A 24,573-nucleotide genomic window follows, 5' to 3' on the forward strand; every position below is an offset into this window, starting at 1 on the left:
CAGTTTACTAAAATTAATGGCTTTAACATAACTCTCCTTTTCATTATATGAAAAATTAATTGATGCCTTCTGAACGGTTTTGCAGATCTTTAGTTCTCGAACAGCAAAATGAGTGTCATTTAAAGGTTAATTTATTTTATTATGTAAAACATATGCTTAATATTTCTCCTAGATAATTTATTGCATACTGTAGAAGAAAGTTGAAACATACATTTCTGATATAAATTAATGATAGGATTGCCAATAGACCTTGATAAATAAGTTAAGGCTTCTTAATTGATTAACCTGTAACTTAACTAGTGTGAAGCCTCTACTATGGTCTTCAAAAGATTACTTAAGACTTATTTTTGCGTTTACATATATCAGAGGCGCTGACTCTGCTGGATGGCTGTGAACCCACAGCAGCTGCTTCTGCAGGAGTGGTGATAGGCAAGCTCAGCTCTATAACTTTCAGTGATGAAGGCTGACTAGAGCTTGAACTTGTGCTTCTGGAGGATCTGAAAGACAAAAGTTTACTCATCAGTATACAGAAAATAGAGCTTCTAAAGGTGGCTTACAATAAAGCCACCCAGCAGCAGTGTTTATTCTAGGTAAGATCCCCTACAAGGATCTCTGTAGACATTACCACTAATACTTAAGTAACTTGCAGGAATGTTGTCAGGTTGTAACTGATTCAACATATTACAGGCACGTTACAGTTGTAATATTACAGGTATATTACAGTTGAATATACGTCGAGCATATATTCAACTGGGGAAGAAGGTATCAGTAAAAGCATACATGTCTGTCTTCCCTATTTAATTAGGAAAGGGAGCTCACACTACCAAGTGCAAATGTGGCTGCAGCTCAAACTTGTGCTTTTATAATGTGAAACCACTGTTTAATTAGAGCACAGTTAGCAAAAGTAAGTGTAATTATTCTGTAATTACAGTTTTAAACTGTAATGGATGTGGAAGTAAACTTAATGGTGGGCTAGAAAAATCCAGTAAACTTAAAGGTGGGAGAGTAGAAGGAGAAAGTTTTTATAGAGTATTCAGGAAGCAGAGACAAGATTGAGAAGACCTTCAGGAGTGAGGAATTCTGTCATTTAGGGACTAATTTTGCTGTTTTAAGCTTTAACTATAAAAAAAAAAAAACACAACTAAAGCCAAAAAACCATTGCTAGCACTTACCTGGTAGAAGCTAGTGAGCTTTGTGTGGATGGTGATCGAGAACTTTGACTACCACCAGCCGAAGCAATTGTAGGAAGCTCTAAATTGGACTAGAAAATTTGGAAAGAAAAAAGAAGTTGACCTAATGGTTGTATGACAGGACTGGGTATATCAGGAGGGTTTACAGTTCTTTGTATTTGAAGATGTTGAAAGCAGATGAACACTTTTTTCTGTTTTACCATAAGCACAGCTTATTGTTGAATTCAGGAGTTGCCCTTGAAAGACATTCCTCAGTGGACTTAGAGCCATCAATCAAGGTTTTGGTGGCAGTTAACTGGAAAGCTCACCTGGTGAAAGTACATTTGAAAAGGTGTGGTTAAATCAGGATTTGCTTCTAGAACATCAGCTAACAATTTGTCGATGTTTTTGTTGAAGCTTTTCAATTCGCGAAGATCAATGTCTCTCTCTTCCTGGGTTTCTGTTTTAGTTTTCTTCAGAGACTGGATTTCTCTGGATAGCCTGGAACACTTTTAACACAAATATTTTTAAAGCATTGCTATTATGAAAATGCAACACTTTTTCAGAAACCTGCTAAGTTTAAATTCTGTGGCTTTAACCATACTGGTGTCTGTCACTATAAAGTTAGAAGTTGTCATTAATGAATATACAGACCTGGTTTATAACCCTTTCTAGTTTTGGCTTCTGTTCTTCTATGTCTTTGTTCAGCTGCAAAATAAGAGCTTGTTTTTCCTTTTTTTGCTCTTGGAAGAGGGCCTCCTGCTTCAGTACTGTATCAAAATTTTTTTCCATGCTCTGCAAATTCAGTTGAACAGTGGTGTTAGTTTATAAAGCTGTTATGATATCCTTTCACTTTTTGTATTACTTTGTGGGAGGGTCTGTTATCGCTACTACTTGTTTCTAAATGTAGCTCAAGCAATTAGTACTAATGATAACACAACTCAAACCTTTCTGCCTGTCAGACTGTTTAGTGGATAAATACCTGGATAAAGAGACTACCAGGTAATTGACATATCTTTAAAAAATTACTTTAAGGGTACTATTAATTAAGTTATAAGTATGTATTTTCAGGTGTGGCTCTGAGCAGTGTCTACAAAGGATTTACCTGGCACAGTAGCAACTGACCAGTGCAAGCTATCCTAAGAAAAATAACATTGTTTCCCATGGGAAGAGATGGATATCTTTGACTGGAATGAATAAAATCATCTCTGTAAGGGTGGCTCTGTTTTTTAAAAAATAAACAATTATTTTTTATTTTAAAAGGCAGGAAAGGGTATGCCTTAACACCTCATTATATCCTAGGACCCTTCATCCCTGATATCCTTCATCCCTGATGAAGATGTGTCCCTCTTCTTTATTTTCAGAGATATTATTTCTTAAGTAAGGTATATGCCCTATGGTGGTAGAATAAGCAATAGGAATGTTTGTTGACCTGTAGCCAGTGACTTAAGGCTTAGAATAATCATGGGTGCCTTTGATTTCTTCTGCCTAAGAAAATTTAGTTAAAAATGTCACACATCAGAGTTAAATGGTGTTGTTTCTTAAAGGGCCAAGTGGGCTTTTTGATCACAAGGGGAACCACAAGTAAGTCCTTGATGTGGAGCCAGAACACAAGCTATCCTTTACCTGCATTTAGTGCTCAGCCTGCTAAGTTAAGAGTCAGCTAGCTTTCTTGAGCTAAACTAATACTGTTTAAACTGAAGCATCCTGAATGCTAATAAAACAGACTATGTTCTCCTAAAAAAATCCAAGATGTGTGGATTTTAATCTCTGCAGTACAGGACAGGATGTTACAATATAGTGGTGTATGCTACACAACAATACAACTGCTTTCTTGGATGCCAGAACAGAGCATCTGTCAATGTGCCTCTGGGATTTTGAAACTTCTAGCTGTATGTGACTAAAAGGCCTGAAGGTTCATTGTGATTCAAGAAAATTCAAATAAGCACTCAACTTCTGAAAGGAGAGGTAGAGCATATCCATTCATACAAAGCATAGGATATAAAAACTGGAAAAAATTTGTCCCAGAATTTCCTATTCTTTCAATAGGATGGCTTGCATGGATTTAGCTACATGCTGCAGCCTTGTCTGACCGGAACTTTTGCTTGTATTTTACCTGGAGATTTTCCTGAAGTTCCTTGATCTGTCTTTGTTTGTATCTGTATTTTTCATGAGCAGCCCTTTTCTCCTCCTCTAGTTTTAATTTTTCCTCATATTCCTCACCTGTGATCCCAAACAATGAGGCAGCATTAATGCTGGACAAGCAGTGTATGCAACTCAATTTTCACTTTAAAGTAAGTTGCACTTTAAAGTAACTGCATGACAGAGTATTACTATGTTAGTGTTGGGAGTATTACAGAGACCTCAAGGTTTTTTTAAAATACTCTGCTACTAATCCAAATCCCTGCAAAAAAAAGTAACTGGCTTCATGAGAGAGAATGATTTAAGAGCTACTGTTCCCAGAGCCAGCAGAGGGCACAAAAGTTAAATAATCAAATCTTTTCTAGAATTAAGCTTATGTAATTTCTGATGGCACACCTTACTGCACTTCTGTGCTTATTCTGCTGAACTATTCACAGGAACATGTGAATTATGCTCCCTTTTGCTACTACCAGTTTAGTCTCTCTCAGTGATTCATTCTTTTGTGCCACGAAATTTCCCCAATATATACCCAAGTTATACCATCATCTGTAACTCACACAACAAATAGCAATTTCTATTTTACATACTTGTCTCAGTGACTTCCTTGAAAGAGTTTCGGTAATTGCTGTTGCAGTTATTAAGTACACACAAAGTGTTTTCCAGAGCTACAATTTCTTTTTCAGCTTTGCAGATCTTTGCATCTAAATCATCACCTTCACGTTGCAGTGCTTCCTTTTCCTGTGCAGCCTGAAAATAAAACTGCTATTTTAGTTGACTGCATGGATACTGAAAATATTAGGACAATGATACAGAAAAAAATACCTGCAATAGTTAGGGGTTAAAGTCCTAGGTAGATATGGGTCTTACCTGTGTTGTCAGGCTTGAACTGAGATTTGAGTTACTAGGTAACTGGAAGGAGTAGTTACTTACAGTATTAGAAGTTCTTTGAGGTGTTTCATCCATGTGCGTTTCATTATAGGTATCTGCCTTTCCATCTAAGCTCACAAAGTCCTGATTAGCAATATCCACACTGTGTACAAAGCAGTTTCCATGCTTTGCACTGCTGATGTGAACTGCAGCACATTTCACATCTGTTTCCTTTACCCACAAAATCCAAGTAAGAGTTGAGATTGTACATTATAAAAAAACTACCGAGAGAGTGTTAAAAGTCATCCAGTTTGTCTAGGAATTACTTGAAAGTCTTCATTCATCTGATTAGTGATATTTAAGAAACACAGCGAGCTGGTGAAGGGGCCTATTTTCTATAGCCCCTCAGAAAATCCGATACAGTGAAAAATCTCCATAGTTTAGACGGTATACACCCACAGTGACCACAAGGGTTTTAGTGAGGGTCTTCTGCTGTGCTGGATCTCACAGCAGCAGAAATACCATCATTAAGAATGAGAAAGAGATGGACTTCAGAGCCAAGATTGCAGCTAGAAGCATTTAGCTTTAAGAGGAAATCGGAGAGTTTGTGGAGATCAAAAATAATAGATTTTTGTTCCAGAATCAGCATATTGCATTATGGATAAAGAGTGATTCCCCCCCAATGAAAAGCTGAAGTATGCATTGGTGATTGATAAGTAAAATGGGGAAGTTGACATTCTTCAAGGTTTAAATGCCATATGGTGAAATAAATACCTAAAAATAACTCTGAAGGGTAGAAGAATTTAAGATCATGTGAGACTGTGAGAGACTTGTTTTCGGTTTTTAGCAGATTACCACATGACCAGTACTTTGTGGGTCTTTGTAAATTAATGAGCACTGAAGTGAAATTTTTCAAACTGCTTAAAATTAAGGCTCCACTGACACTAGGACTGACGACAGAGATGCATGTGAAATTGCTGTGTCATTTAAATAACCCAACAGTGTCAGATAATGTAAAACAATTAGACTGAAAGTAAGCAGTAGGCAAGGAGGTTGTCTTAGTTACTTGACTAGAGCCCAGGGAAATCTATAGCTTAAATACTTCAATGATAATGAATTCTGTTAATAAAATACCTTAATTACATAGTAGGTATGAGTTTTCTCCTCTTCTCCTTCAGGTGGCATCATGACAACAGTAAGAATTTCATATCTGCATCTCAGTTTATCGATTTTATTTAGGCGATCTTGAAATTCAGCACTGATTTATTTTGAGGAAAAAAAAAATGGGTTGAGAAAGTGTTTGTCTGGTAGTGTTTTGTGGGCAGTTCTTGTTACAGCAGTTTAAACTACTGGTGTTATTCCGGCAGTCTGTCTATGTACTAGGAGACAGAGCAGCAGTTGTGCTGCTACTGTTTTTTATTGCTTTCTGTGTTCTCCCAGCCACAGTCATCTGTTCTTCTGGTTACCTACTCTTTTCTTGCAGTTCTAAACTGAGTCAAAGTTATTTGCGTATTCCAGATCACTACATCCTGGGAGGCTGTGCCACAGTCCTTCCCCAAAATTTTTAAAGGCTTGGCATTTAAATACTACAGCTGCACAAGCTGCCCCCTGCTGATACTATCTTCATATTGCCACTACTATACCAGCGTAAGCAACAGTAGGCAACAACCCCAAATCAAATTACATGGAAGTATCAATTAGCTGTGTAATTATCAAAGGAAAAAAGACACACAGTCTGTGCTCTCGGTGAGCAGTTAAGCTTTAATCACACTAAATCACTCTAATTTCCTATTGTGTGGGGTGTGGTTAGCAGAGGAGTGAATAAAAAGCCTGCCAGATTTCAGCAGTTCAGCTGCTGAAGCATTGATTTTTGGCTGGATATAGATACTGGGATTTCAGAGCTAAAACTGTCCCAGATACTTTGCACTGATTAATGCAGAAGGGAAAAGTTATTTCACATGTGGTTGCTTTGTAAGAGGGTACATAACAAAATTAAATCTTCTGAATTATGTATCTAGGACACATAATGGAGAGCTCATTTGTTAAAAAGGTAAAAAAACCAAACCAGAACAGACAGACTTACTCTATAAGTCAAAGAAATTACAGTTTTATCAAGCAGTTGGTAGTAAACCCTCTTTAAAAGCAACTTTCCTGTTTTAAATACTTTGTCATACCTCCAGACACACTAATGTCACATTTCCTGATTATTTTGAAAAAGGCAGGGTCACACACATGACATTGACTTTAAAAAGATGTCTGCAACTGAGGTTTCTTCTCAGTACTGCAGAAGATCTTCACTAACAGAGTAAACAGTACCTTCTTGTTCGCGAACTGGTTAAAGCTGCAGGTTGGATTTCAGAGAAGGGATCTCTTACTAGCCCCAACTGTCTCAGTATGTAACTTTGAACAAGATTTATTTCATCCTCGGTTTCTCTAATTGGTGAAACTGGGTAAAATGCTTCTCTTTTTCAGTAAGTCCTCATATAAAATGTACTCAATAAAAGTTACAAGTTTAATTTATATAAGAATAGTTACCTTATGCGTTGCCGTTCCTGATCCACGAGTCTTATCTGGGAATCCAGCATTGCCTTATGAATCTTTATTTCTTCCGTTCTTTCTGCTATGGCTTTCTTTAACTCCAATTTTTGTTTTTCCAGTGTTAGAACTTTCTCTGACTTATTACACAGAGTATCTTGAAGACGGTTCAATTCTAGTTTTAAGAGATTCTCTTCAACCATCATGTCCTGATAAATGCCAAAAAGGTCTCAAAATAAGAAAGCATCATTTTTAATTAAGATTATTTATAGCAGTTATTAAGTTAATATTTTTTTTATAAAGCATCCATTATTTTATCTTTAATATATATACACAACTGTAAGACTCATTTTGCTCTGCATTTAAAAACGTTCTCATTTGCTAACAGTTTACATGGTGAGTGCGATAGGGGTAGATTGTTTCCTAAATGGTTTTATACAAATTCATCAGACTTTCTAATGTTCTCCATCTACAACTTACTTTCAGTTTAGGTGGTTTCAAATAAATTAAGCAGACCTTACAAGGAAGTTTCTGAAGCAGTTAATATCTCACTTGAACCATTATAAATGTCTGGAATATGTTCTAGATTCTGTAGGTCTACAAGTCATGTTGTTACATGAGCAAATTTATATATACACCAAAGCTTATGAAAAGCAGCAAGTGGTGAGCTTCATTAGCATGCAAACACTTTGAGTCATTTAAAAAAAAAAAAAGCCAACCTCTTGTGGATCCTAAACTCTGTACCATTTTTTTTCTCTGAGTTCTTTTATGCCATCAGTTTCTTGCTTTTGTTCCCCTGAAGTTCATCCCCAAAGAAAAGTTACAGGTTAGGGAAAGAGAGTTTTCATTGAGGAGCAAGTGCACCGGTTAAGTCAATAGCAAAACTCTTTCCCCTGCTACTTAGACTCCGTGTTGTTCTACTACCTTAGTGCTTTCTTTAGGAAGGCTAGAGCTTATTGCAGGGAAAAAATGTGCAGTAATTAAAGGATTGTGAACTGTTTTCCTCTGTTTATCAAAATATGGGGAGAAGGACTTCCATTTTATTTCTAATTCCTTAAATTAGAATATAGATAGACCCAAACCATCTGCTGGAAGAAATCTCACTGTTTAATAACAAAACTGAGCCAAACTTACTAGTTGGCATCATAGACTGAGAATAAAAATTCAGTGCTAGGTAAAGACGTTCTTGAACAGTAAATACATTTTCTATTTTAAAGGCAATTGTTTCTCAGAAAAAAAAACCACTGACCAGGTAGATATTGTGGTATAAGTAATGTTTGATTAAATTGATAACCCAAACAAACTTTATGCTGTATACAGAGGAGAAGCGACACTTTGCCTAGTAAGATAATAGTGATGAAAATTACTTCAAAAGTTTGGGAAGGAAGATGTAATCAAGAAACTACAAAGAGGGTTCTTAGGGATATAATGATGTAGCACTGTGGGAGGCAGACAACAGCCTTCAGATCAAGTCATGAGTTCATGTGTTTTAAAAAACAAACAAGTGTGTCCTGTATTAGTAAAGTTGCAAAATAATACTGTACCTGCTTAAGGGCTTTAGCTTTTTTTAACTCCTGATCTGATCTCTCATTGAAAAGATTTAGTTCGTTTATCTTGATCATCATACCACTTGTTTCTTCTCCTGTCTTATCCATTGCTCTCTTGATGAAATGGATATCACTCTGTTTCCAAATAAGTTATATTTAATTTATTTCAGTGAATGTAGGTTGCAACAAAAGCTACCAGTTAATTTTAAATAGATATTTTAAGTCCTGGAACCAGGAACCATCATCTTCTTGTGCCCACATGCTGCTCTGCAAACAGTCCCTAGAGCATTGCAGTCCTCATGCAGAGTGCTGTGGCAATATTAATGTAATTGCTTGTTTTATTTGGAATGTAGTAATTGTTAGTTATACAATTTAGATCTTTCAGCCAATAAGGCAATTCTAATATAATAATGTATTTTGGTCTAGATTAAAAAAAAAAAAAAATCTCTTGGCATGTCTGACCATGACTTTGATATTTGTAGTTCATCTTCATAAAACCATCTGTCTTTGATAATACTCCAGAGTATGAATAAATTCCTGGAAGTGTATTTCAATGTTTGATTATACTCGCTGCTCAATTTTGCATCTCCTCAAAACTGAAGTGTGGGCACCAGTTGCCCAACAAAAAATATTGTTATTGCATGCATCTCCAGTTAAAGGGCTCTCCTATAAGCAGTTTCTTCCCCTCACTAAATTGATCAAATTTTTGCTTAACTATCACTGAGAAACCAGTTGTGATGTTTTATTAAAAACATGACTTTTGTCTTTGTAAGGTTTCTCTTTGAAAAGAGGTTTCTAAATGTGCTAAAAGGTAGTTGATTAATAAACAAATACGTTTCTTATGATTTCTTTTTATAAATTGGCTACAGAATAACTCACTGTTTCATACCTACAAGAAAGGTAAGTGCATTTTTAGAGAATTAATGATGGTCACTGGATAGTGGAAAACCAGAGAACGACCATGTATATGCAAAATTCTCACATGGGAATAAAGACAGAAAAATAGTATTTCTGAATTACATATCAGGATGGGGTCAACTAACTCAAAGTCCCTTCAATTCAGTAATGTTACTTAGTACAATTTTAAATGCAACTGTACTTATCATTTTGTGAAAAATACAGAAGTAGTAGCATCACAGAATAACATTCTCCTATTTCTACATGGTCCTAATGATAAATTCGGACATCTGCAAGCAGTCAGTCACATCTTGAAATGAAAGCTAAGCTTACCTTTCCAACATTTCAAATGCTTGTCTTCCTATTTTTCTGGAAGGCATAGGGAACATGTGAAGTTTTCTACATAGGTTACACAAAGTTCAGATATCTTTTAATCTAATACCAAGTTATTAATTAATAAGACCCAATCTACTTATTCACTGAGGTTTCTAGATGTTACACAGTCAACCTGATGTTCTAAGGAAGTTACCTGAAGTTTCTTGTGCTGCGCATGTAAAACATTATATACATTTTTCTTTTCTTCTAAGGTTTTCTTGAGTTCAGCAACTTTTGCTTCCAAAACTTGTTTTTCATCTGCATTAACCTCCCCTTCTAACCGTGACAGCCGTCTCTGTACTTGCTGAATATAAAAATCCTGTTAAAATAATTTTTAAGAGAATTTATAGTCTGAGATAAGCAATTATAGCCTTCCTATAAAGCTAAAACACTGGATATAAACTTGGATCTAAATATTGGCTTTAGGACAGTCACCCAATTAAGCTATTGTTTTTATAATAATTTATGGCTTATAGACCTCATTAGTGAAATATTCTTAGATGACTGATGTGCAGTGATGGTTTAGGAGTAATCTTCTAGAAAAGTAACAAAGCATACTCAGCACAGCCTGCTGTAGGGAGGCTTACAGAGGAGTTGCCATCTTGCTGTTACCAGTGGATGCTGATATAAAAGAGCAAATTTTCAAAGTGGTGCATAGGAAATGTGCACAAAATCCAATTAGTAAATAACAGGATTTTGGCATGTACCTCTTGTATTGCTTTAAAAATTTACCCTGAGGTGTCTGTGGTTCAGAGGGATCAAAGTAAAGAACTGATTTGAGAAATTAGTGGGAAAAGCAGCAGATCCAAAAAATAATGAAATACACAAGTGCATAATGTAGGTGGTACTATAGCAAGTTTCAGTTATTTCTATTTTATCCGTACATAGAATCACAGAACTGTATAGGTTGGAAAAGACCTTTAAGATCATCAAGTCCCACCGTAAACCTAACACTGCCAAGACCACCACTACACCATGTCCCTAAGCACCTCATCCAAGCGTCTTCTAAATACTTCCAGGGATGGTGACTCAACCACTTCCCTGCGCAGCCTGTTCCAATGCTTGATAACCCTTTCAGTGAAGTACAATTTCCTAATATCCAATCTAAACCTGCCCTGGCACAACTTCAGGCCATTTCCATCCAGAGACAGAAATAAATGCAGACTTCAAATTATACTGCATGGCATTTCCAAAATGGTAAGATGTTGACAAAGATTACAGAACTCAAGCAATTTACTCTCATTAGACCCAAGAAACAATCATAGTTTGAAAGTACATTAACATTTTACCTGGTTATATATTAATTCTTGTTGTTTTAATGCATCTGCATCAAGTCTGTGCAGTCGACTCTTAAGATTTTTAAGTGATGTTCGACTTCCCTCAATTTCCGCTAGAACACACTTCTCCTTATCCTTCTGCACCTTTAACTCTTGAGTCTTCTTGAAAAGTAGTTCTTTTAAGTGGTTCATTTCTGTTTCTTTTTCCTGGTGACAAATTAATCATTAAGTAGTAAGAAGTAATTAATCACATCAGAAGTAATTTCTGAGGAATTACTTGCCTTTATTAATCATATATAGGAAGATTAAAAATTTTCAATACTATATCCATTAATATGAACACGGAATTTCATAGGTCTTCAAACCGGTTGGCAAGAAAAGTCTTTGATTTAAAGAGAAAGTAGTCTTTTTTAATTTTTGTTTTTTTAACTTGGATCCTACTGTTATGTGACCTTTTTTTTTTTCCATTATGGGAATGCTACTCTTTTCAGCCTTTCAGAAAACTAAATTCCTGTCATCCTTCCAAAAAAACCCTCCTTATTGCTTCCAGTATATTTGAATATTTGGAGAAATATAATTCAAAGCTTTTCAATGGTTTATTAAAACTTGTAACTCTGTGTGTATGCATGTATATGTACATATGTGTGTTTATATAAGTTGGACTAATTTTGTTTGAAAAATTAATTACCCATTTTAAAATAACTTCCTTATTCTCAGAGGTAAGTTGCCATTAACACCTAAATCAGTGCAGGAAATGAGGTTTTAGTAGGGTCTGTTACAGTAAGACAACGCTAAACGTTTCAGGTAACCTGAAATGTACTGAAAACAAACAAAATTGAGATTATTTCCATTTTATAACCCTAACAAGGAAGACAACTTTATTCTTTCCCTCCCTCCTTCCACCCCCCCACCCAAATAACCAAAGACTTTGCAAAGCTCAGGCCGTTCAGCATGCTAGTTTCCTGTAAGGTACATCTCTAAAACAAGTGATGTGGCATCACAATCCTGTTCCGAAAGTCTCATTTATGTTTAGTTCAAGTCTGGTACAGAGTTTGAAGATACATATTTAAATTAATGTAGAAAAACACCTTAGAATTCACTTTTCTACATTGAGTAAAAATGTGCTTATTCTTGATTTTGTATGTATACCTTGTGAAATTTGCTTGTGAACCATCTTGCTGGCTTTAATAACGGTGAAAGATAACTTAAGTCCTTCTCTAAGAGTTCATAATCACATTCTACCAAACAGATTTTTTTTGTAGTTGAACTTGCTGTAAGTGCAAATGTAAGAAGCATCACAGAACTAAAGCACAAAATGGTGACATTTCATCCACATTGTTCCTGTAAATATGTCTTCACAGTAAATTAATAGATGCAGCAAATAGCCATGTGTGTCTAATGGTGATGGAAAGCATGCTTCTGACTAATACATTACAGACATTGTTCAAGAACAGTTCATCTAGTTAAAATACTACCCTGAAGCTGTGGAGCTGCTGAGCTCAATGTCATCTTAGGTTATCCGCCGCAGATGCAAGTAAAGAAACCCTGCTAATGGTTTAGCCACCCTGGTAACAGTCTTAAGGGGAAGCAAATAAGGTTTTCATTTTAATGAAATGTTATATCATTACAACTTGTTTTCAAATTATCTGAAAAACCAAAATAGTAAGGCCTGTAATTTAAGAAACTCTCTAGTTTCTGTATGTGTATTTAAAATGTGCGGTTAATGCCTGCGGAGTTAAAAAGTTTGCAGAATAACACTCAATCTACTGCAAGGGATTATTTCACATATGTGCTGCAGGAAACACAAAACAGTAAAAAAAAAAAAAAAAAGAGTATACAGTGGTATGCACAAATACAGATTTGTCACTTGTGTGGGAACACCTGCTGTCACATTAATTTAACCTGGTCATTTTACAGTAAAGAAAGCTTCAGCATATCCAATACTCAATTGTCCAGCAAAATGTAAAAAAACGTTTGTTTCAAGTTCAGTCAGAAGCTAAGTAGTAAAATACTTTAAGAGAATTAGCAGCAAAATGAAAAAACAGTAGAAACATTTTCTGAAATGCGGGAAAGTTCAGATGATTGCATTACAACATTGCATGTATTCAAAGCCCTTTGCAGTTCATCAGATGATAATGAATTAGGATGTTTTTATTCCTATACTTAATTTGCAACATAAGAAGTGGGGTTAGAATTAAAAAAAGGTAGTATTAGACATGTTAAAAAATAGTCACCATATTACAGCTTGTACATGCTGCTTCCCAGGTCAAAATCGTTATTCATCATGAAAATGAAATCTAAAGTGAACCAGTAATTATTTAATAGCCTACAACAAGTTAGATGTATCAGAGTATCATGCAGTAGAATTAAAATAATGAAGAGGAGACTAGGCCAGCCAAATCTGATTAAAAGATTTCAAAATCTTTTTTAATCCCAGTTTGCCAGAATCATAGCTCTTTGCAGGTTTATAAGTTTTGGTGGTGTTTTACTAAAGCCAAGAAGTTTTCAGTGGTAATGTTACTGAAAAGTCATCCTGACAAGATTCTCACTCTTTAACAACCTTATTGATGGGAAACTGATAGAAGTTCAAGGACCCTTGCTCCTCAGCAGCCCGTAAAACAGAATGTTTAGAGACATAAATTCCCAAAAGAGCCAAGCAAAATACAAGATGTTGAAATTTTTCAGTATTGTTACAAAGCAGAAGCAAAACATTTCTATATCTTTATAATAAAATTTGCCACGTTCCAGTAGATAACTTCTATTTCAATCTAGCCAAGAAGTTGTAAGTAGCTTTTAGCTGATGTCAGAGGTAAATGCCCTGTTCAGTACACTGATGCAGTCAGAATACTGGTTTTATATCTGATCTGTACAATGACAGTTCCAGCATCCTATGGTAATATATGGGGACACCATCTTCTGAATTGCTAGGACCACGTATTTTCCTCCAGTTTTCCCAGCACAGATACTGACATATCTACATGCACGTTACTTCATCGTTTGATGAAATAGCTACATGTCATATTAATACTTACATTCCATTTTAATACATAAATGTTTTTTCTAGATAGAGCTTGCAAATTCAAATGAATCCTTATTTGCAGAAACCATGGAAAACATTTTACCTTGACATTTTTTTCTTCATCCTTTAGTATCTCTTCCATCCTCAAAGCTTTGTCTTCTGAACTGAGTGTCTCCTCAGTCACAAGCTTCAGCTTATTGGAAAGACTTGCATTTTTTTCTTTAAGAAAGCTTAATCTAAACAAAATTACATTATTTAACTTGTTAAATGTACATTGCATATGAAACACTGCCAAAACCAAGCAGCATATCTTACTGAGCAGTTGCATAATAAAGCAGGCTAAACTTTAACCTATGATAACCAAGGCCCTAACTCATTTTTTCACTCCCTTTAAAAACAAGGATTACCAGGAGTATTTCCTAAATTGCCCAGTGCCAGAAACTATGCAGGACATGAAGTAACCAGGAAGTTGGAGGCTTTAATCATCAACATTATTTAAGGTTCTTTGCTAGCTCAAGGATTTGATTATATTACTAATCCTTACAAATGATATTTTTAAAGGTCTGTTTCTTACCTGGCTTGTTTTTTCTGAATTTCTTTCTTCAGATTGGTTACTTGTGTTCTCAAAGACTCTAGATCAGAAGCAGTTCTGTCCACAGTGAATTTCAAAGCATCCAGCTAATAAATTACAAAATGGAGTAATCGAGCTCTTATTTACTTTGGTACATATTAGGATATTTAAAATTGTAAGGGACCTATTTATTGGAAAGTATTCCATTTCTTTTTAACAGTGTTTTCCAAATGAGAAGTGCTGCAAATTCTGAGGTGCTGTAAATTGGCACAGCTAGTAAACTCAATAGACTAATTTACATCATCTGAATACTGGGACAAAAATTAAGAATACAGAATGAATTATGAAGGTGTTGTGGGCTGCAATTCTTGTCCAACAGCATCTGTATAAGTAGAACCATGGTTTTATAGAGCACAGCTGACTTTGATGAGGTTCTTTGTGAACATGGATACCCTTAGGTATCTACTAAATATTTCTAATTCAAACTTTGTTGGGTACATAAAATTATTTTGATTAAGATAAGGGAACACTGTGACAAAAATACAAAGACATTTAATTTGGTAAAAAATACATGACAGCGTACACTCGTTAAACAGAATAGGAATACTTTACAATCAGTAGCTCATTAGTCTTCACAGTATCACTTAACAGTGTAAGCGTAATTGTCGTCACTTTCACAGCTGAAGAAACCTGATCAAGGGTATATATAGCAGGTCTCTCTCTGTACCAGAATGAGAAACCGGGAGGTCACAAGTTGTCAGTTGAACTGTAAGCCTGGTTCTTTCCTTGTTTCTCACTTGCGTGCCACAGATGTTCTAACACCCAATAATGGGAGACTGTTCTCATTACCACATTACATAGTATTAATTGTGAAAAACGTCAAGCAAGAATCTCACAGCTTAGAGATGAAAACGTACCAGTTCTGTGAACCCTCAAATTTGCATGAATTATAGGGTAATCTAATAACCTACACCTTGTTTGAGCTACCTACAGTTTAATTAGGATATCAGTTTATGAACCACCTGCTACAGAAAAGCTATCCAAAGTTAAGGCAACAGCAGATGCAGGTATTTTTTAAAATCACCGAGCTTGCTGAGTAGCCCAGTGTTACCATTTTCTTGTTAAGAGAAAACTTACTCAGGTAATGCAAGCGTATCCCTTCTTGACAGAGCCATGAGACTTTGAGACTTGAACTACCTCTTAGAAATACTTCTACGGGCATTTAAGTAATTAAGCAGTGCAGCTCATACCTAGCTTTAAGTGCAGATTAAATATAAGTAACAGAGTAAGTATGGACAGCATCAAGCAGCCCTATCCTACTGCCTCTTCATTAGAAAGCCAAGTGAAAGAGTTGGGTTTTCTTTTTTTCAAGTATTTTAACCTGACTACAAGGGCTATCAACACTCACTTCTGAGAGCACAGGATAGGAATTGTTTGGAATCTGGAAGGGATCTCTCTCATCTTCATACAATACTGCAGTCTATGTATGCTAAGGCAAGACATGTCTCCTTCTGAAGCAGCCAATAGTGTTACACCATTTAAGAGAAAATTCATCCATTTTATACCAACACAACAGAGAATACAAGCTAATCTCTTCACCACTATCAATGAAAGGATTAAGTTGAGGGTTCAGATCCCAATAATCATGGGTAGACTGAGAAGCGTAGACATTTTGTTGAATTATTACGAGTCTAGTATAAAAACAGAGAAAAGCAAATGCTATTCCTGTATCTCCTCCATCTAGTCAAAAATTGAGTTAAAAGTGATAGTTTCAGTCTGTTTTTCTGAATTGTGTGGTCATCCTTACCTCATCCTGCAGCTGAACTCTGTAAGTATCCTGAGTTTGATACTCATTTCGGAGGCTGGTAGCTTCCCGTTCAGCCGAAGAAATTTTCTTTTCATATTCCATATTATTAACAGTTTCATTTACCAAAAAGGAAGTCTTCTCTTTCAGCACAATTTCTTTCTTTCTGATCTCCTGTTTTATCTCTGTTATTAGCTATCAGGATAAAAGCATTTTAGATTTGCTTGCGTTAGTTGTGTTAGATTAATAAATGGTACAACCAGAAGATAGATTGCTGTTAAGACTACTCTTTGCATGAGACAGCCCAGATATTATATCATTCTTAAATTACTTTATTCCACTCATACATCACAACACCAAATACTACAATTGTTTTGGATTGGAAACTTCCAAAAATATTCCAATAATTTCAAAAAAGCATGACACTATAAACTTGTATGAAATAAAAATAATTTTTGATTGATTGACTAGGGAAAAAAAAAAGCTATGTGAACAAAACTTCAGGTAGACTTGAAATGGAGGAAATGCAAGAGGAAAATCACCAGCAGTAATGATGCTTACTTTAGCTGACAGATTTATAGCTATTTAGTGAAAACTGTGTATTTTGAAAGGTTAAGTATAAGATTAGCTACTGGGAAAATTATACTGTAGTTCTAATGTTAAAAAAAAAAATCAGTTCACAAAAGCATCAGTAGGACTATTCTATGGACTACTAATATATGGAAGGTTGGCCAGAGATGGGGGCTTTTTTTTTTGGTTTTGTTTGGTTGGTTTTTGGTTTTGTTTGTTTTGTGGTGGTGGTGGTGTTCTATATCTGTTGTTTGTTCTTTGCAGGAATCTTCTGACCTGAAATACTATGAAATCCAAAATATTTCAGCTAAATTAGACCATTATATTTTCTGTTTGGTAGTATTTCTTCTGGCTTGTCATTTTTTATTATTACTTTTTTTTTTAGTGTTAAGCCTGTTTAAACCGTGTTTCTGCTCAGGATACACCTAATACCCATATAGGCAACATAACAAAGCTGATATTCTTTCAGCAGAAAAGTATCATACTAGCAGAGCTAAGGATTTAGGTAGAAAGCCATTGTTACTTTGGAATCCATATTTATAACATTTTTGTCTACACTGATCCTTCAGGCTTTTTCTGGTGCATCTGTTCTATTGCCCTGCAGAACTTTCCAAGGAGTTCACACTTCTTCTGACAAAGTCAGGATAAAATATACTTTATTTGTACCTCTTGCCATTGTACCATCTGTGCATAAGACACTGACAAAACCAATGAAGACTCTATCTTTTAGAAATTAATACTAACTTATAATGCCCAACAGGATCTTTTTTGGATTAGGAGTGCTGTTGCTTCTCTCCATTAGCAGAATGTACTTAAGGACCAATTTTTAACCTTAATGTGATTATTTATCATAATTCTGACATAAATGTTATGCATTTGTTCACAGAGGTAGCAATGCTAATTCCTTCAATAATAAATGTTCTGTTTTCTTTTTTATATTGCGTCCCAGACACAGAATCCCCTCCTTGCAGTTGATTGTCCGTACACTCTAAGAAATAGCACTCCATCTTGTTGCTTCTTAAATTCTTAGATCACAGAAAAGAAAATACTGAAACTGGCATGCTTTGTATTTTCCAACAACCTTGAGATTGAAAATTAAACCTTGCATAATATCATGCAGAGTGTCATTACTTACACTCAGAGATACTGCTTTCAAAATAAATTCTGAATATATTTCAGTAATATCTGAACTTTGAAACACCATAACAAAATACATAGGTAAACACAAAGAGAAGACTGAACATCTAAAAGACCCAATCATTCTATGTGTGACTGGCAAAATTCCTATCAAAGATACAAAAGTAGGCCAATATACTGATAGGGATCAGTTTTACCAAAGCACAATGATCAATCTGTTGATCTCTTTTCTGCATCTGTTGTATTGCATTCTCCCACTGCCTAATGACTTCTTGCCTTTCCTGATGAACTCTGCGAAAATCTTCAGCTGTCTTGTCAAGCTCTATCTGTTTAAAAGAAAGCACCCCCATGATTTCTGATTTTAAAAATTTCATATATAACAAGATATATTCAAGAACCTTAAGCACAAACCTGAGCTGTTATGGTTTCTGTAAGCTCATTATCAAGAGCTCTGCGCTTCTGATTTGCTTGCATGGTCAACTTTTCTACTTGAAGGGTTAATGCCTAAAATGAAAGGATACGAAAACAAATATATAATGCCTTATAAATTCTTAAAGCTCTGCTATAATTAGGGGTGAAATTACTGAGGCATCAATTTTATTGTGTCTTAGAGAACAAAAAAACCTGAGAATCTAGCCTCCCAAATTTTTGGTCATACAAGAGGCCATAATCTCTTGTCAGCCCATAGGACCAGACTGGAGCTAGGCCAAAGTATCCCTCCACCATGTATAAATGTGTATGTGGGGTCCTCAGCATCAGCTATTTCACTTTACTCTTCCTACTATGCTGTGTGACTCGCTAATGTAAATTATGTCAGTGAGACTGTTTGTGTAAGCTAAAGTTTTTGGGTTAAGTATTTAATGAGTAAAAATCAATTTTCTCCTCCCTATATTTAAAGGCTCAAAAGAATATTAACCAGGGATACATATCTCTAAATTAATATTATACTTGAGAACTAAACCCTTATAAAGTCTGAACTTGTGACTGAAGTGTCTATTTATAACATCTTTCATTATTCTAGGCAGCGTTACTGAAATAGCCGTACTTTGTTCTCAGTAATATTAACAAATTCAGTTCTAATGGGAAAATCTACACTATTTGTCCATTTTGGCATGCATTTTTGAACAAACTCCTCTCTTAATTCAGTGGCAGTGTTTTCTAGACTTTATTAGCCATTTGTGCACTTTCTCAGAAAAACTCAAATTTTACCCAGATGAACAGACAAATTAATGTCTTCAATTATGCCTTTCACCTTTTGTAAAACCTGTTCTCTCTGACCTTTAAAATGAACCTCATACAGAATTGCACTGTTGTGCTAAGTGGAAACCAGTTTAAAAGCACTGTTGTACAAAATCTTGTCTCTGTCTTACCTGACTTGATAACATAACAAAGTCTTCAAATGCTAAAATGGCTCTCTGTTTTGTTTCTGGAAATTGCTGTCACTTCTACTTACTCCTAGTTTCCCTTCATCTTGTTGTGCATACTTCTGGATTGTGATAGTGTCATTATCTTTACGATTTGATTCCTTTATCCAGCTCTCCAGGACTTCCTCATCACAATTCATCTGTTGTTTTAAGTTTTCCAACTTCTTAGTGGTTCTATTTATAGTATTCTAATAAAATTAGAGATAAATTAAAGGGTCAATATTAAATGTCTAATACTTTCTTTGAATAGTAATTGAAACAACCAGTTCAAGCTACTGTAACAAGTTTACATACATCTTGTTGTCAACAGAATTGCTAGTTTTCTTTTTTGTTAATTGTGTATTATACTGGAGGAATGCTAATACACGTCCTGGTCTTAAAGAAGAAACAAGACAGTAAGTTACCACAAACTTAAAATGCAAATAATTTGAAACAGAAAAGCCAACCTCTGGTGAGATATACCTATATGAGGGATATTTATTCCACATAATAAACTGATCTGAGGCATCATAGGGTAAAGTTTCTCCCTTGCACACTAAGGCCCAGTTCCTAGATCTTTATCCTGCATATCAATTTACAAACGGCCCCACATGACTGCGAAGAGACTTCCTGACACAAATATGAGAGAGCCTGGATCCAGCTGAGCAGCAAGGATATCTTCATCATGCTACCCATTCTGATCAACTGCAGATTACGAACAGACTTAATGAGAAGAAAGAGAGCAAATATAAAAATAAGCAAACATCATTTAAATTATTCGTAGAAAGAAAAAGAGACAGTTCCATTAAACAGAAAAACACCTGTAATTAGATAGCATTAGAATACTTTTTTTTTAAATGTAAAACAAATTTTTTATCTCAAAATCATGCCCCAAGTTTATTTTACATGGGGAAGAAGATTTGCCACCAACAATTTAATTTTTAAACCATAATGAAAATACATGCAAGAATTAAGAAGATTGTGATATGGATGTGTGGCTGTGTATCTGGCATTAAGAACATTAAGAATTGCAGCCTTTCAATATCTAGTTAATATTTGCTAAGTCTTGACCAGTCTATGCAAGGAGATCCTCAGCGTCACTCTACTTGCCTACACAGGGAAAAGCATATCCAGATCATTTATTATACTTTATAAGATTTAATTATAATTAGTAATTCTTGACTTATACTATTATTTCTGTACGTGCAACTGAGGACAAGTCATAAAATCTAATTGCAATATGGGTGTTCTCTTACAAAAATTTTAAACCTTACTTCTTGACTGTTTTTCTTTTCTCTTAAGGAAACTATCTCATCTTCCAGTCGTTTAATCTCACTTTTGAGACGTCCACGTTCTCTCTCAGCAAGGGCTTTAAAGTGTTGTTCAGTTTCAATTTCATTCTCTCTGGCTTTGTAAAGAGACTAGAGAATAATACAGTTCAGCACTTTACAATAAGAAAGCAGCACACATCAACAAAAAAACTTTTTCTACATACAACCAAATCCCAAGTCAGAGATGGTATGATTTTGCCATGTAAATAGAGGAATTTTCAGAGCAACTTTATTGTTTGGATTTTAGTATCTCAAATATATGTATTCTAATAAATATACAACACACCCATTGTATTGTATCAGGAATCCACAGATCAACCATTTATAGCTCTAAAAACTCAATTCAAAGATATTTCACTCAAGATTCAGAATCTTAATCTTTCAAAATCAAAATCTTAGTCTCTTGATCACCAGCGGCTTTACGTCAGGTTCAGGAGGCACAGCAAAAGAAATCATTTTATTGTTTTGTGCAGAGACAGAACACCACCAGGCTGGCCTATAGCAGTATCTCTATATTGTCAAATCTATCGAAGAAAGTGATGTACCAGGGGTTTTCTTCCTTGTATATTAACAAATCTATTACCTACTAGAAGCTTCTCCTAAATAGACACTAGTAGGTGCTGTCCCTTTCTTTATGTGCAGATTAAAACTTGACTCTAGCACAAAAAAAATTTTAAAGTTGTTCAGCTGCGGGGAAGTTTCCTAAGACTTTTTCACCTAGGATCTTTTACTTGAAAGGTGTGCAGCTTTGACTCAGGACTCTAGAAATCTAAACCACACATTTTGGCCAATTAACTCAGAGTGTAAGTGAAGACTTGCACCTTAACCATCTCACTTCATTTTTCATGTCCATGAATTAACTCTTCACTAGCATTTCACAATTAACTCTTCACCATTATAATCTGTTTTTCCCTTACACTTTTCCTTGACCAAATTTTTCTTATCATCTACAAAAGTCACCATTAATAAAGAATTCTAAAATGCATCCTTCTTGGCTTTCTTCTAGGTACAGTTATTTGATCTTGGATGGTCATCTAATGACCATCACATAATATCACTGAGATATATAGTTTAACTTTTGTTTCCTGTGAAAGTCCTGACAAATCTCTAACAAAGCTGGCAAAATATATAGGGATATGGATACCAGCCTCAGAAAGATACTCAGATTACAAGTCTGTCTGATAAAATGGATCTGCTAGAGGTAGCGATTTACCTGAGTGAAGCTGAACTCCTGTCTTATGTTTTTCAAATGAGATGTCATTGCTTCTATACGCTCTTCAAAGTCGGTCAACTCATTTTGCAGGTTTACTTTTTCTTTTTGCATCCTCTGCAGCTATTTAAGAGTTAGAAATGTCAAGTAACTAATTTTAGTTGAGCGCTTATTACCGGCAACTACTTAAAAATATAGTCATTGCACTTACTAATCAAAAAATGTAAGAAGTATGCGCTACATTCCTCCAAAGTAGCGAGATGAGAGATTTCAGAAGAAAAGGTAGTGGCAAAAACACTTTTGCCATTAAGTACTGTTGCTTATCATCAAGATAACCGAAACCGTCGAGGCATTACACCGCTGAGCGGGCACTCGCCTGACGGCCAAATACACCCACAAGAACCCCGAGCTTTGCTAAGGGAACGTACAGCCTCTCGCTCCACAAGCACCCCCGCGCCAGGCTACCGAGGAGCGGTGCGAGGCACACCGCGGCACCCAGCCGGCAGGCGGGACGGGGAGCGGCGGCGCACACCCTGCAGGGACGCGTTCCCACGCTTTAAGGCGAGGGCCTCGCTCCCCGTTTCCCTCCGTAGCTCCGCGGAACTCGTGGGGTTTTCCTCCCTCTCTACCCGGGCCCCGGCGGGCAGGGCAGCCTGGCCGCGGCGGGGAAGGCTCCGTGCCGCCCCGCGCCCTGAGGCGGGCGGGGAGGGGTAGGGCGCCGGCGGCCCCCTCAGAGCCGAGGGGCCGGTCCGATGGCTCCGCGCCCCGGGCGGCGGCGGGGGCAGCCCTCCGCGGGAGCCCTCCGGGGCCGCTAGCGGGAGGCGGATTCCCCTCCCTCCCCGGCCGCAGTCCCGCGCTCACTTCGTCCTCCAGCGCCTTGTTCTCCGCGTTGGCCACGGGGACGGCGTAGCCATCGTCCCAGCGGAGCTCGGCCAGCACTGAGGCGGTGGAGCGGCTATTGACGCTCTCCATGGCCGCTGGCGGCCGTAGGGGAACTGCGGCCGGGCCGGGCCTGGCGTCGCCGGGCCCCTTAGCAACGGCGAGCTCCCGGCGACCGAGCAAACGGGAAGTGGCTGAGGCGGGAGCCGCCCCCCGCCCTGCCCCGCGCTGCCCCGCGCCGGGGGTTGGCGGCCTCTGCCTCGCGGCTTCTCGTCGCCGGAATGGCTGCGGCCTCGGCGTGGTGTGACCGGGGCGGGCTGAATGTGGAGATTTCTGGTCTAAGTGCTTACATCAGCTCCTAAGTAGGGCGGTTTTTAGCGGGGTTACCAGAGCTGTCTGGAGACAATGACCTTGCCTGCAGTCGCTTGTAACCGTGCTGAAGTGGAAGGCGACAGACCCAGTGCCTTCAGCTGACACGCTGCTGGCAGCGCCTCAGAGTCCCCCCGCTCAATGGCCTCCCTGCCGGAGCACCAGCCTGCATCACAGCTGCATCAAATCTGGGGTCAGACCAGGCAGGGTAGCTGACCTGTTGCTGGTAACACCTCATAGGTTTCTAGGAGGGTACATGGTGCATGTCCTGTTTCTGAACAGGCCTCTGGTGTTATCTCCCAATGACAAAACAGGTGGGTTTCCTGAGGCAGAGATTGCATTCAGGTGACCACAAGCACTAATGCCATGTTCTCTATAAACCTGGCAGTTACCTTTTTGAACCCATCTGTAATTCTGGGTTGCAGATCATCCTGTGTTACTGAGTTCCATCATTCATAGATGGAGAAAGGCACACCAGCCTTGGCAGGAAGCGTCTTGCTGCAGAAACCCTCTGTTGGTGACTATTTGCTTTGTTGTCTGGCTGAAACATCTGAAAAGACATTAAAGGAGTTAATGAAAGTATGACTAAAGAGTGCCTGAGCAAAACAGCAATACACACTGAGAAATGGTTGGGAGGTGGTTTGGAGGAGCGAGGAGTTTGCAGTGAGGTTTGTTATAAAACATGGGCCTATGGCATAGTAGCAACACTGACCGCAGCAGGAGACATTGATTTTTCTAGATATCTGCATATGCTATGGAAAAATATTTTCAGAGGAGAAAAGATCGCCAAAGAACAGTGAAAGTCAGGCTGGTCAGGATGCACCAAAATGACAGCTTGCAGTATTGTGCAGATTATTGCTGGTCTTCGATTGTTGGTCACTTCACCAACCATCCCCCTGAGAAAAGTCTCAAGTTAGTCTTAAAAGTATTGAAAGAAAAAAAAAGAACAATGTGAGGAGGCAACCTAGTTTCTTAAAAATAGAGGAATTGTGCAGGGTTCAGTGCCTCAGGCTACCGGTGAAACAAATACAGAGGTCATGAGGAAGATCGTTTTTGCCTCTGTTGTCTTACGTGGCACAGGGGGCTATGGATGGTTCTAAGATGTGCTGAATAATATTTTTGAAGAGGCAAGCTTGGCAGTCCTGGTAAACAGCAGGAAAATGTAGTGGCTCGAGACAGTAATTGGCAGCAAGCAGCCTCCTGTCACCTTCCTGTTTACCCTCTGGGATGTATGAAGTTGTGATGGCCAAAGTACTCTGTTTTGATCTCTTTGCCATATGCTTTTACAGTCTGCAGCTCAGTGATGATGTCCATCTGATGCTGAGAATGATGTGCAGCATACAGTTGGTGCCTTCCAGAGGAATGTGGAATGATTTGACCTACATTACCAGTGTGGACAAGACAAAGATGGTCATCTGAAGGAGGATAAAAGATAGCTGAGATATATGCCCATTGAGAAGAAAGGAAATTT

General features: G+C 37.3%; 2 protein-coding genes across 2 annotated transcripts in view; one reads left to right on the top strand and one right to left on the bottom strand.

The window, feature by feature from the left end:
- The window catches only part of TTC14 (tetratricopeptide repeat domain 14), a 118,169-nt gene that overhangs the window by 10,172 nt on the left and 83,424 nt on the right, over positions 1-24,573 (top strand). The gene's annotated exons all lie outside the window — the stretch shown is intronic.
- Positions 7-22,926, bottom strand: CCDC39 (coiled-coil domain 39 molecular ruler complex subunit). Its single transcript, XM_075506941.1, has 20 exons — positions 22,716-22,926; positions 21,858-21,977; positions 20,588-20,734; positions 19,364-19,522; positions 18,322-18,414; positions 18,108-18,236; positions 16,207-16,398; positions 14,403-14,506; positions 13,932-14,064; positions 10,822-11,016; positions 9,687-9,851; positions 8,258-8,395; positions 6,714-6,922; positions 5,313-5,436; positions 3,899-4,058; positions 3,286-3,392; positions 1,824-1,964; positions 1,499-1,678; positions 1,173-1,261; positions 7-497 (listed from the first exon to the last, which is right to left on the bottom strand). Exons 1-20 carry the CDS (start codon positions 22,824-22,826, stop codon positions 335-337), a joined length of 2,859 nt encoding a protein of 952 aa, XP_075363056.1. The 5' UTR covers positions 22,827-22,926; the 3' UTR covers positions 7-334.

Source organism: Mycteria americana, chromosome 7, assembly GCF_035582795.1.
Source record: "Mycteria americana isolate JAX WOST 10 ecotype Jacksonville Zoo and Gardens chromosome 7, USCA_MyAme_1.0, whole genome shotgun sequence".
Taxonomy (NCBI): Eukaryota; Metazoa; Chordata; class Aves; order Ciconiiformes; family Ciconiidae; genus Mycteria; species Mycteria americana.

Bases quoted from the DNA above. Each gene is read 5' to 3' on its own strand.
- CCDC39 (XM_075506941.1), bottom strand. From the start codon at position 22,826: ATGGAGAGCGTCAATAGCCGCTCCACCGCCTCAGTGCTGGCCGAGCTC. The intron at 21,978-22,715 runs GTGAGCGCGGGA...ACTCTTAAATAG, and splicing joins ACAAGGCGCTGGAGGACGAA to CTGCAGAGGATGCAAAAAGA. The intron at 6,923-8,257 runs GTACAGTATTAT...GGCATTTATCAG, and splicing joins AAGCTAAAGCCCTTAAGCAG to GACATGATGGTTGAAGAGAA.